Source organism: Pieris brassicae, chromosome 1, assembly GCF_905147105.1.
Source record: "Pieris brassicae chromosome 1, ilPieBrab1.1, whole genome shotgun sequence".
Lineage (NCBI taxonomy): Eukaryota > Metazoa > Arthropoda > Insecta > Lepidoptera > Pieridae > Pieris > Pieris brassicae.
This window is the reverse complement of record NC_059665.1, coordinates 12982390-12997232: the sequence shown is the minus strand read 5'-3', so window position 1 is coordinate 12997232 and position 14843 is coordinate 12982390. Positions and strand designations below refer to the sequence as shown.

The 14843-nt window shown below is 33.0% G+C and overlaps 1 protein-coding gene across 2 annotated transcripts in view; it reads right to left on the bottom strand.

The window, feature by feature from the left end:
* Window positions 1–1006: 1006 nt before the first annotated feature.
* Window positions 1007–14843, bottom strand: part of LOC123714227 (synaptotagmin-10-like) — an 81155-nt gene continuing 67318 nt past the window's right edge. Inside the window, exons 8-11 of one of the 2 annotated variants that reach the window (XM_045668424.1) lie at window positions 12670–12790; window positions 7102–7273; window positions 6546–6752; window positions 1007–4780 (exon numbers count right to left, since the gene is read on the bottom strand). In XM_045668424.1, the coding sequence (XP_045524380.1) occupies window positions 4777–4780; window positions 6546–6752; window positions 7102–7273; window positions 12670–12790 (504 nt within the window). In that variant the 3' untranslated portion in view covers window positions 1007–4776. Of the gene's footprint in view, window positions 4781–6541; window positions 6753–7101; window positions 7274–12669; window positions 12791–14843 lie in introns of those variants that run through there. The other variant, XM_045668431.1, reaches the window with a different exon arrangement.

The following is a 14843-nucleotide window of genomic DNA, read 5'->3' as shown; positions in this document are numbered from 1 at the left end:
GTAGTAGTTATTGGAATGCCGTGTTAGCTTAGCAAAGTCATGCTTTCAAACCCTGGAAATGTATGCATAAATGTTACATAAAAATTACAGATTTGAAATAAATAAATCTAGTCGGTGACGGGTCCCAATTTCGTTTCAAACGAAATTTATTCTTACATTTCCTTGAATATTAATATTTAATTCCTAATGGAGCATAGACATTACTGCATCTGCTTGACCTAACTCCAAAACCAACCTCTTGATGTGAATGAATGTGATTTCAGATAGTTATATATATATAGTTATAGATATCAAGCGTCACTGAGTTTTTAAAAACTTAAAAAAATCAGATGAAGCTGCTTTCTAAGGAAACTAGAGTAAGCTTATATTACCGACTATTAAAACGTAATGTATCATAATTTTAGCATAGGCCAGGTATTGGGAATTAAAACTTCGTTGAATGTACAACGAGAACAACTGGCGGCCTCATCGCTTTCGAGCGATCTCTTCCAGACAACCACTGTAAGGGAAAAACATAGATAAGGTAAGCAATAAGTGCGAAGATACTTAAGTTATTTAAATAAAACTAATGGACGGAACGTAATTTCTATAGCCTCACTGCAGAGAACTTAAAGAATTTGCCAAGAAATGAAGAGATGGGATTTCCGGTATATAGCTAGCTTTCGGAACTATGGGCTCTTAAATTTGATGAATTTTTTTTTATCGCCTTTGAGATAGGGAGGCGGTTGAACAGGAATGGAATATTAGATGGAGAACGTGAGCATTACGTAGCTGACGAATGGGTAACCATCCTAGCCGCTTATGGAACGCAGAGATATGTTCGTACTAGACCGAACTAACTAGTTCTAGAATATAAAACGGATACAGATATTTTGGAGACAATTCAGTTTATTAATCAATTCCTTGTTCCTTGGATCGGAAGTACAAGATACTTTAGTATCATTAAACAAATGAAACTCAATATAAAAATATCAACATTTTATTCATAAATCAGTATAATCTCTTACATCTAGACAGATTTACAGTAAAGACTTAACGAAGAACACTACGATAGCTCGTACAAAAATAATCACTCTTCTTCCAATATAATTGAAAATTCTTAAATAAACGTAATTCATATTAGAAGTATTAAAAAAAATTGTGCTTACTCTACTGCGTTCAAAACGTGCGTAGTTATTTCTGTAGAACGATTCCCGTATATGTTACGTTATAAACGTCATAACATGATCTAAAAATCGAGTTGAATGCAATCGCGCATAATTAAGGAAATCGATCTATTACGCTTTTCAGAATCAGTTTTAATGACACATTTACAATCAGCCCTGTCGGACTTGCAACAGGAAGTAGGCAGTATGAGTCTACAAATAGCTCAGCCGAGCTACCTCTGCTATTGAGAGCTGAGTATGAACTGGCGACGATGCAAATATTTCCGACAACGGCCGAGCTGAGTGTTAATGTGGTAGTAGTAAAAAATAGGTTGAGGTATTGTGTTGAAGATTGGAAAAAACTACTGTAATTTTTTTTAACATCGATTATTGATATAACATCGAAACTATAACATCTAAATTCTGCCTTATATCAAGAAATTTTTAAGCTATGCCTTGGCTCGATTAATATCTATACAACATAGAAAATCTACTATTTATATAATAAATGAAAGGTTAGCAAAGGTTACGTTAAACTATTTTTATTATAAATATATTAAAAAACGGTTTAAATGTATTATATAATGTCTACTGGACAAGCTGTTCAGAAATGTAAATTGCGATGCAGTTGCTAATTAGGTGACAGACGAGCCTTTCCGCATAGAAAACCACATACTAATGCGCCGTAATCTGGCCTTTACTTAGAAATAAATAATAATAACTGGGCGTATAAGATTTTACATACACATCATTTGTAAAGACGATAAGTTTGACTAGCTATATCAATTAAAGATTAAGGTTGAGATAAAGGTTCTCGTCCCTAACGCACGGAGTGAGATTTTAAGATGTTTCTGCTCGATTCCTTTTATAGAAAGAAAAGGGTTAAAGTGAACTCAATCCAGTTTAAATGCAACACTCTAAAGCCACTCGTCCGTCACTAGCGTCTCGTCAACTTTTCATAGAAATATAGAGAATTTCTAGGAATCTCGGCTAAATACATTGTTATAAAATATAAATTAACAATACTTACATCATTATGACGAACACGTTAAAGCTTAATTTGCATATTATGTCGTTTTCAACGGCGCTGCTAATGTAACAAATGAAATCTATTTCGCAAACATCTACTTATTGTCAGACATGAGAGAATGTTAAACATTCATATTAGCATAATCTAAATTAAATGTGCTGAGGTGCTTTATCAATTAGAAAAATTGCGCTTTACATTGCATCGCTGCTTTATACAAATTCATAAATGCCACACAAAATTCATGTAAAGCGAGAGTTGGAAAACTAAGTATCAATAACATAAGTTAAATCATGTTTCATTATTCCATTCTAGATTTATAAAAGTGACCACCTTGCAGTTTGGCAAGGGGAGAAAACGCACAGTTAGAGTTCAGAGGCCCAGTTCATTCCAATAAATGAATATCAATAAGATGAAATACACAAAACTCAATTCTAACTTTCTCTACCAATTACAATTCGTCATATGCGTTACTGGAGACGTATTACAAAATAATGAATTATATAATCCATAAGTCCCTCAATAAAATTCAAATTACCGAATAATTAAACGCATTTAATCCAAAAAAAGTGTTTTTTATTGAAAAGTTTAAAAAATTCCTTGCTAATTAAAAAAACCTTTAAGTATAACAATATATAAAACTATATGTAAGCAAAAGGTCTTTTTTGATATTTCCAGAAACAAAAGATTTATATATTTATATTATGGGCATCTTTATTGCCCTTCATTAGTTTAATATGTTAATTAATTTAAAATAAGCTTTATTCTGAGGTAATGTATCGCAGTAGATAAAAAATGAATGAAACGATGCAATAGTGATTCTTCTTGTTCTTTTCTCTAAGAAATCTTGGAGTCAGATTTAGTGTCAAAATTTTGCTAAGCATATCGTGTATTTCAAAAAAGTATTGGTTTTGATATTCACCTGAAACTCGTATATAGCCTAAAATATAATAGGTAAAGTAATATTTATTTAATTATACATTTGATATGAATATACATATAACATTTGATTGACAACAATTATAACTATGGATAATACATAGTCTTCATTTGAAATGTGCGTTTGTACATAGTTTACAAAGTTTATAAATATAGAAAATGGTAGATATGGTTAAGTAATCTCAACAATTGGGTTAGTTCGCCACGTGCAGAATAAATCACTTAGTTAAAGTGTTGAGTTAATCGAAAAATATTCTGTGGAGTAGAATTTTAATCTATGATTTTATAGTCTGTGGACCCGCCATCTTGTTTACGTAATCTTAAAATCTTTGTCATAAATCCCTTTCTAATGTTATAGATATGTATGTGTCAATAAATCTAAAATTAATGTTATCTAACCCAATTTTTAAGACAGGAAATAAAGGAATAGGGATGACAATGATAATATATCTAACACATAGCTACGTACATCAAAATATTGGGTATATTTTAAAGAAATCTAATGGAAACTCTGTCTACAATAACATTATATCTACTCATACTTTCGAGATAAAAATGACTATTTCTATTCTTACACCACAAGACTAATAGAGCTGTTATAATTAAGCAGGGCTGGAGATTTAAAAATCGGTGGACTTCTTTAAGTTTTGGCACTGACCAAAAAAATTACAGTATACGGTAAACGTACCAAGGACACGGCATCTATAAACGTTAAAAATACATGAGTTCTTAAGTTAAATGTAAGTTGAATAACATATAGGTATTTAGAAAATTATAACATATATCTTGGCTTTTGGCTAATAATTATTATTCCCAAAAATAAATGATACACCACCTCCACCACTTTCACGTACATTGTTGTATTTCTATGTTCAAAACATTATATTCCTGTTAAGACTACAAAAGCTTACTTAACACCTTACTTAGATATTAATAATCATTGAGTTATGCGTAAAATTATTAAGGTTATATAATTTACGGAATTAAACTCTGTATCACAATTCAAACGAGTTCATAAAAATCTAGTTTTTATTAGTTACGCTGGTGCTTTTGCCAATAATAGTGCTATTTTCGGCAATATTTGAAAGTTGATGTGAAGTAACCTTATAGACAGCAAATGTATGATTGAGGAGTATATCGGAATAAGACATCGTCGTCATAATCATAAAACTTCTTAAAGTTCATGTTGGTTAAATACCATGAGATTCAGTTATGAAAAAGCTTACATTGGTCTCTTAACTTCCGTATTGACACATAATTATATATCATATCCTTTAATAAGATACGTACAATTAATAAGTTAACTAATCGTGATATAACGAAGCTAAATCAAAACATTTGTTTGTTTAACGATCCTATATTACACGAAAAACAGAAACGAAAGATAGAACCTTCGCCTCTTAATAGAAAGCCTGTTATCGCTGGTATGTGAATCAATTTATCTATACAGATTCTCGGGCTCATCCTTTAGTACTTAATCTACGTCCAGTTTATATATATCAATAGAATAATTAATCATTTTTATCTCGTCACAAGAATATCACTAGAATTCTACAGTAAATGGACATACAACCGTTAAGACCACTAATTACACAAATCTTTTGGCATCGCGAGATTACCTGATTTCGTTTGACATACCTGGCGATCACGTGTTTGGAAGTCTCTTCATCTAGAAAAAACAATTACACGTTAGTTTACTTTAATGTGAATAAATCAGAAGCAATACAATTTTTTTGAGGTCTGAGAATTCTTTATCTATTTCATGATCATTTGTCTAATAGGCAAGCCGGTTTAATCACGATGTTTTCCTTCACCGGTCGAGCGAATGTTAAATTCTCACATAGAAAGAAATAATTCATGACACTTTAGTATTACAAACTGTACCTACTCCTTACGTATGCATCATTCATAAGAAAATACATTTAGACTTATTGGTGTGACAGAAATATCATTAAAGAAATGTCTATCTCGATTTTAGACATGACTTTCTTCACAAAACCAATTCCGAAGAGAATTTTAGATAATGTCTTTAAATTACATCCGTTAAACCTGAAAGTTTTCGATTCTATCTCACTCAATGGAGTAATCATCATTTATTTTCATTTCATGAAAAGGTGAGACAGCTTGAAAATAGTTTAAATTTGTCTTCGCTTACAATAGCTCGATTTCATTTTACTCCAACATTGTGTCATGCACTGCCAGTTTCTTGAACATATTTTTCATTTCGAATCAAAAGTTTTGGCGAAACTACTCAGCTTTATAATAATGTGATGTTGTCACGTTAGCCCCGTCTCACCTCTCAGCAAAACAGATCAGAACAGAGCAGATGAAATAATAAACGGCTCAAATAATCTTTATTATAAGTCTTTCCTCCAACTTCCCTTGTTCCCTTTCGAGTAGAGACTCTTCAGGGCTTAAGTGCACAGGCGCTAATTAAAGATTTAAGTTGGTGCCTCGTAGATAGTACCAGTGACTCCAGAGCTGTTGCTTTCCTCAACGAATAAGTATCGCAATACAGGGAGGAAATGCTGCCAGCGTTATAGCTACACAGGCATCAAACTTTGTTATTTTTAAATATGTGTTTATTTTCCATTTATTAATTTTTAATTGTTTTTATTATTACTATGTAGGTTAAGAAAACTGTAATTACAGTATATTTATTTATTTATTATATTATTACAGTATATTTATTAGTAGAAATAAGTCGTCGATCAGTTAGCACTAACTTCATCAGACGGATTATGCATGCAGATACATATACAATAAATTAAATACGCTGCTCAATATCTACCCGTTCAACGTCCTCAATTTAGTAAACGTTTAAAGGACTGTCTTCTAAACACACCTTACGGAGAGTAAAAGATGCTCCTGAGACCTTACATTTAGTTACGCGTGACACGAGTAAGTGAGTGTAAGGCAGAAAAAATATTGTTACAGAAGTTTATTATGAACGAGGTTGTAAGACATCTTTTTAAAGTGACACTTCTTTATCGGCGTTGAAAAAAAATTACCGTCACATTTTTGGATTACGCGTCACATTTTTCATGGTTGATTCGAAGCCAATAATAACAAAAATATATAATAACGATAACAATGATAGTAATATATCTATTACAATATATGAAAATCTGTAATAATCTTAGTAGAAAATCTGTAATAATGTAAAATGATGTAATTGTATTATTTGTATTCTATGTCTATGATAATAAAAGCCTTTTGTTAAACTTTATCTAATTTTATTTCATTTTGCCAATTTCTGTGAAGTTGCATATAGTAGATCATTTTTTTTAAAATAAGGTCATAAAGAAGTTTCACTTCTTACGTGTTTACACTAGTACACGCACACATTTTACTCATTTTAATTGTTATAACACACATATATTTATTTTATTTGTTTAAATAATATACCTTAGCAAGACGGTTAATTTCCTTACCTTACATTTAAACAGTTCAAAGCGGCATTCTGGTCCTTATGGTCTTTAGTCGAGACTGGTACATTGGTGGGTAGGCTTTTGTTTAATGGGTACCACTGTGCGACTGGTTTCCGAGCGTTGTCCAACATCTCCAACCAGTGATCACGACCAATGCCGATCATGTTGGAACCAATTGCCGTGCAGCCGATTAATTCATTTTGTCCAATTCTGTTGAATAATATTTACCTATTTATTCAAGAACGGACAACTTATTGAGCTTTATATGCGACTGGAGTAAGAGAGAGGCTCAGGACTGATCATACAATACAATACAATTTCTATGATTCTTATGAATAAACTTCTGAACTACTGAGCGTCTTTCAGTTTGAGATAAGTCGCTAGTTGCTTTTATTTAATATAACAGGGGATGATACTGATGCCATAGACACTTTGCTAGTGGGCTCGGGCGTTGCCAGCCTTTTAATCTGTCGTTTGATATAATCGATTTGACGACACCATATACTCTAATAAAATATTGAAATATATAAAAAATACTGGTTATCTTAAAGATACTTACAAATCATAATCAATAACTTTTATGAGCAGTGTGACGTCGTAGACATTTTCTGCGGGTAGATCAAAAACAAGCGCCTCGTTGTAGACGGGGTTCAGTGTGTTCTTTTTGACAGTAGTTTTCTTTTTCTTTATTCGTTTCCCTTGACAGATGAGGCAGATTTTCACATAGGGATCTGAAACAAAAATGAATTATTTAAAATAAGTTGTATATATTGTTATGAAGACGGGTCGACTGCAATGTTTCTAGATTTTTCCACTAGTTAGAGAACTTTTCAGCAGGCTGTAATATGATTTCTGACCGTTTCAGGAGAGGGTCAATCACATATTAGAAAATTGTAATTTCCATAATGTTACCCTAGTTTTCAGGAAGCTGAAACCTTTTTTCAGTCGGTTTCATGTGTAGTAGAGTGGTGCAGTTTTCAGGAGACCCGTTTTCAGGCCTAGGTATACCCCTTTGATGAAGGAATATTCTAGACCAAACTTTCTAGGTGTGAGACAAGGACGAAATGATACGAGAGAGAGAGAGAGAAGATCAGAACTTTCTCGAAACTAGACTGATCACTCTAGAACGCCGTACGACAAGGACGGAGCAACGTGCGAAAGAGACAAAGAGTGCGGACGTTCTAGAATTGTGCAATCGCTACTCAGTAGCAAGCCCGCCTAGAGAGTTATCGAATATTGTTTAGAATTATTCCCAGGGATATATAAGCGAGCCGAAAGGCGACTACTGACTTTAGTTTTGAATGCGATAACAAGAGAGAAACACCGAAGCGATAAAGTGCGAATAAAGTGATTACAAGTGATAAAGTACTGTGTGAAGTGTGCATAAGTGAAGTAATAAGTGTTTGTTTTTGTGTCCTATAAGTGCAATTAATTTGTGCCCATAAATTCCTCATTGATTTTTCAAGAAATAAACCCTTGAATAAATCCACGGCATTTTCTATCCGATCCCCTAGCTCGTATCAATATTATATCCCCTTATATAAAACAGAGTATATCACCGTTTATATATATTACTCTTTCGTCAATTTGAAAAGAGACAGAACAGTCTTTTAGCTTTGATAATGCAATTAGAATGATTATGTTTTATAGGTGGGTTATTATTTATTTACATTTCGTTGCAGAAATACAGTACAATTAAAATAATTTAATAAAAATGATAGCAACTGGCGGCCCTATCGCTTTCGAACGATCTCTTCCAAGCAACCACTAACACGAAATTTCAAAGGAAACTATAATTAATACATTAACGTAACACATGGCCTAACTGAGAAATAAAATTCAAACACACAGTAAAACAATATCAACAAAAAAAACAGACAGGCAAACATTAATAAAAGTCATTTAAAAGAATCCAATTGAAATGTTTCCCTAAGAAAAACACGTTTACTTGAAGGTTGAATCAAAGATAGCATTTTCCTAAGAAAAATAGGTCAAGGATGATATTGTCTTTTATTCGCTATGATATTCACCCGAAATCACGTTTCTATGTGTGACTCGAATCCACAGCTCCAAAATGCACAAAAACGATTCAATAATATTTGTATTCGTGACTTGGTCTTCGAAACTAGCGCTGGCCTAGATTACAGTGCGGCTTTCATCCCTTATTTCGTGTAACAGATGAACAATATTGTATTACTCGTAATAATATATCAACGGGGTTTAGATTCAAACTTCAAAAACAATCCAGTCAAACGACTAAATGAAGAACAAAAGGAAACGACTTTAATAAATAATAGCTCAAAAGTCTCGAGGTTCGGACGACTTATTAAACCCGACATCCGTGCAATTATATAAAACATAATATAAATGATTATAACATATTTAAGTTGTTTTATCTTACTGATTTTAAATGTTATTTTGAACTTATTTAGGATATTTAATCTAGTAGGAATCAAATACATTTACATAATTTCATTTTTATTGTGTATTCACATCTTAAATTAAGTTTTTGAGTTGGTAATAAAATGTCATAGAAATTATTCTACCATGTTATTGAAACATTTGCATTTTGATTTTATTAAGGGAGACGTACTGTGCCTACATGGTTAATATAAATATATTGATGTTTTAATATATATCAGTACTGTATCAATACTCATATTATATATATATACCAGTACATTTCAATTGGTTGTGCCCCGGTTGCCTTCCCCGAATTCCGGCAATGGTATTTATTACTTTATTTTCTAAAATCAATACGAAACACAAATTCTAAATAAATATAAGTCATTATATGACTTGTAAATAGCAAGTAATTAAAGAAAAATATCAATCAGTAAAGAAATTCAATATATTCTTTCCCTCATACGACCTTCATATGTTAACAGCATTGAAATATTATATCACGAATGATGGATACAAATAAAATGTACACTGACAAAGGACTCGTTACCTAGAATTTCATTTCTTTAACACATATAAACGCGACAATACTCGACGTTTTGAATCCATTAACGATCTCCAGACTGATTTAACCATTTTAGACTGGACATTGTCGTAGAAGGTTTATATTTATTCACTAAAAATATATACATGCTATTCGTATAGCAATTAATCAATAATATCGAAAAATCAAATATATAGTATTAAATAAATAGCTACATAAATATGTCTGTAGTTGGAGACAGCATTCAATAGACAACGTCTTTAACGGGGATCTGTGCAACAGGCTGCTTCAGGACCTTGGTATCGCAAACAACCTTGGCCTTCGCCGTCGTACATATCTTCTAAGTGCAAAGTACCCAAGTACTTGAAGAACACTTGGGTTACTCACCCGCAAGACTTTATGTAGATAGTAGGCCAGATACAATAACAACTAACCGCTGAAGCAGTCTCACCTCATTTTCTCTAGCTGAAGATTCTCTATACAACGACAGCTCACTAAACTAATATTATACATGTGTAATATACAACATCGGAGATAGATACGGAGTTGCCGTGCTTATTAAGAAAAACAGACAAACTTTACTTAAGAACTTTCTACCTCTTTCAGACCGGGTAATTTTGTTACAACTAGAAGCGAAACCATTTAACATCAACATCGTTCAAGTATATATGCCCCGATAGCAGACAAAAGTAAGGAATTGAATGAGACTTTCTACAACGACTTAGGCGCAGCAGCTATAAATTGGAAGGTTCTCGGTACTAGGTAAGACTAGTACAGTTATGCCAGCACCACGATTATGTTGCTGCGAATACTTTCTTGAAAATAACAACCAGGTACACTCTATACTTGGCAATTGCCAGAACATAAGCAAGACAGGTGTGTGTGAAACCAGATAAACAAAAGGCATAGAAATAACATTAAATCTAAAACAAACCCTGGTACATATATAGGTTCTGACCGCTATCATCGTGGAGACTATTTGACTAAAATTGAAGAAAGTTTGCTGTCATTCTCTTTCCAAAAAAAAGATCTTGACAAGTTGATGCATATCAAGTCTAGGATACAACTGTGAGTTGTTGAGACGCATCCTTACGGGTACGTCTGTAACCTTAGGTCTCTTGTCATTTTAATTTCATGCAACAGGAGGCAAACAGGCTGGCCGTTCATCTAAAGTTTAGTGATACCGCCGCCCATGGACACATTGCCAGAAGGCTCAAGTGCGTTGCTGGCCTTTTAAAAAATGGTACTCACTTTTGTTGAAGGTCACTAAGTCGTATTGTTTCGGAATTACTTCAGTGGTCAGCTGGTTCCATATAGCGTGACAGAACTATTTATGTATTCACTATTTAAGTGTAATGCTAGTGCAGACATCCAAAAACTATTTGCAACTATACTGCGTAGGGAGCCGATAATAATGATATACTATATTTGCTAATATTGATATACTATATTTACTATGCTCCGTCTATATAAACTTAAATACAACAGTCCACAGGCTGAAGCTGCATATTTTGTATACTGTACAAGCATGTCTATTTCCTAACTTTGTCTAAAAAAATCATTAAGGCCGGAGCTTTGAGGCCTGAATAAGAATGACAATTATGAGACTAATGAGTCTATGACAAATGTTACAAACGTCTGGAACAGTATGCCACATCAAAAAACCTATACCATAATTAAAATTGACAACAGCTCTTTGTTCGAATTCATTTTAATTAGACACTTTCATAAGTTATTAATTAACATTACGACTAATGCTACAAAATTTTCGACATATTTCATGCTTCAATATTATTTGTGAATAGAAATTTCATTCAATGACGTAGTCGCAAAATACGTCAGTCTCTAATGTGAATAATTAAATGTGCTTACCTACAGAAATATAATTGAAGGATGGGCTATCTGCTAGAGTGGTGGAGTATCTGGTGGCTCAGGTACTCTCAGGAAATACCCCGATTTCTACGACGGCCTACGACATTTCGTGGGCACAGCGAATAATCACCGCCATTTTATAAATGCTGTCTCGTCATTGGGAGGAGCTGAGAGATAGATTCACGACATCATCCACGGAAATGGTTGTCGTACTGTTGATAAAATATCTGGTCGTTGTCAACAGATGACAGATTACACAAATTAAGGGCTGCCAAAACATCTAAGTGTATGGCACATAGCGTGCATGATCGAAAACCTATGGACCCGCAGGCTCTCTGAACTTGACAGAACTAATAACCGCGCGGCCGTCTACTGATTAGACGTACTGATAACATCGCTGATTAGCTTTCTCGATTTTCCACAAGTTACAGACGTTTTCAGCAAGTTGAAAATTGATTTATGACCGTTTCATGAGAGGCGCTATCACATATTACAAATTGAAATTTGCATAATTTTACTCTTCTTTTCAGGAGAATGAAACATTTTTAGACAGTTTCAGAACATGTTTAGTCGAGTGAGTAGAACAGTATTAGTTTTCAGGCGTTTTCAGGAATTTTAATGAACCGTTTAATGAACGAATCGTTCGATCGAAACGAAAAACGATACGTTTGTAAAAAACTAATTTTCTAGGTGTGACTAGGATGGAATGATACGCGAGAAAGAAGGAAGATCTTCTCGAAGCCAGACTGAACACTCTATAACGCCGTACGACAAGAACGGAACAATGCTAAAGGCAAACCTAAGGCGGACAATCACTACTCAATAGCAATCCTGCAAAGAAAATTCTCGAATATTAGTCAAGATTATTCCCAGGAATATATAAGCGAGCCAAAACGCGACCAATTAAGTAAGTTTGAAGTGATAAAGTGCGAATATTGAACATTAGTGATGAAGTATGTGAAGTGCACGTAATTGAAGTAATTAGTTACCGTATTTTGTGTGTAATTAGTGTATTTCTGCGTATAATTTGTGTTTTTTTAGTGTAAACAAATTCCTCGTTTATTTATTTCAAAATAACCCTTGAAGAGACTCCGCCATTTTCTATCGAATTCCTTAGCTCGTAACAATATGTTTTAGTAATAATAAAAATATTTTCGGCTATCAGGAGATTAAAGCATAAGTTTTAGACAAATGCGTCTTAAATTGGCATCAGAAATATATATATATATACAAACTCAGCCAGGCATATTTCTAACTACAATCGAGTATTATCTGTACGATTATGTTTGAATATATATGAAGGCTTACCAGAAGATCCATTAATGTCCATGGCTTTAAGATTTCTTCCTTTGATAACAGTGACAGTCAGTCGGCCCGCAGTAGGCAAATAGCAGAGAGATAGCATGAGCTCTCCAAGATCCTTTTTCTCCTGGAACAAAGAATTATTTATGTACTGTAAGTGTAGGAAACGTTTTGTTTGACACTTAAAAATTGCGTTTTTTTGTTAGTACGGGCAAAAATGGTTCTATGTCAGTGCTTACAAAATAAGACATTGAGGGGTTTTTGGTCGTTAACCAAATAATATATTAGACATAGAAATATGATTTAGTAACTAATTATTATTAGCATCATAATTGCACGTTCTTGTATCTCTATACTAGATCTAATGAAACTCTGACGCCTTTTTTTCATATTTTTAAAACTCGATATTGAAAAATGTACTTTTAAATAAGTTTATAACTTCGGTATGACAGGTATTTACCCACGCCAACCAACAATTTAGATAAATATCTATTTAGATATATATCGAGTGTATTTTCATGTTTCTAATGAAGAGGAGATATCATAGTTTTAAAATAACTCAACTCAAACTCAACTCAACTCAAAAATAACTCAACCAAGCACGCATTTATAATGCGCATATCAATGTTATAGATAGAAAACGCGCCACAGATCTAGTAAATATATAAAGTGACACAACAGTCTCCATAGCCCTTGCCGGACTCAACTCTGTAATTATTTAAGTTGCGTAACTTTAATTTGTTTCAATAGTCTTATAAAGGGTTTGAAACACGAACAAAAAGTACTTAATTTCATCTTCGATTGCTTAAAGTTTGTAGTTCTAATATCTTTGTATGTACAAAAAAAATGTTTATTATTCTAATGCTTTATGATAACATTCTTTGTTTCTGCCGCGTATATTAATGGCGCGTAATAGTTTTGTTGGTATTCCGACAACGTGCAAATAGCCAATAAATAAAAATAAAGTAAATAATTTGCTATAGTAACAAAAGTATTCTTTAATTTTCTAATTTTCTATGCAATTTTCTTTATTTTTTCTTTCATAAGAATGATAATAAAAAAAACACAACAATTAAAAGAGTTAGCGAAATCGGTCCAGCCGTTCACGTGTGATGCCGTGACCAGGGGAAATAGGGATTCATTTTATATATATAGATTTTAAAACCAATGGTGACTTTCACGAGTATAATACTCGAAACATAACTAATCTAAGCGTATGACCAATCAGGCTCCAGAAGATAAACCACTCCTTATATGGAAACTGTATTCGTTTTTATAACAAATTCTCAAGCTAAATTAGAGAATTATCAATAAATAAGTTCAAAACTTTCGTTGAACGTAAATTAATCAAAACATTTTTTTATAAATTTCCGAATATTTAAATGATCCTAATCTTTGGGATTGATTTGCAGTTCAAACGATATTCATGACTCAAAACTTGGCGATTTAAAAGAATATCCTAAAGTTTCCTGCCAGTTCTTTTTGCCCGCTCTATGCCCTTGACATGCGTACTGGTAGTTAATGTAAATTTAAAATTAATTTAACCTCTTTTCTGAGTAGTGTTGGTCAAGTGACTTCAAGGTGCGACTCTTATCCCAGAGAATGTAGGTTCGATCCCCGCCTATGCACCAATGGACTTTCTTTCTATGGGCGCATTTAACATTCGCTCGAACGGTGAAGGAAAACATCGTCAGAAAACCGACTTGACTTAGACCCAAAAAGTCGACGACATGTGTCAAGCATAAGAGGCTGAACACCTACATGCCTATTAGTTTGCCAAAAATTATTGAAACAGACACATAAATCTAAGGCCCAAATCTAAAAAGGTCATGGTTTTTTTTCTTTCGTTCATAAGTGCACTTGTTTACCTATTTGAAAAAGTCATTTTGAGTTTGAGTTTTAACGTGATCTAAACAGAGTTATGAGCTAGTTCGTGGAATCACGTAGTTAAAACTTCGTTAAAGGATTTCATAAATTAACCGTTAATCGATTCGGAAGTTGAAAAAGCAATTGGGCATTAAAGTTCGCAGCTGATTTTCACACTTTACTTAATCAAACATACGCATAGACAGACAGACGTTAATTTCATATAATAACCCCACCCAATTTATAAACTTAATAAATATACTACAGATTAAAAAAGTTTTTGACTTATAATGTCATTCAGTTAAGTAAATAAC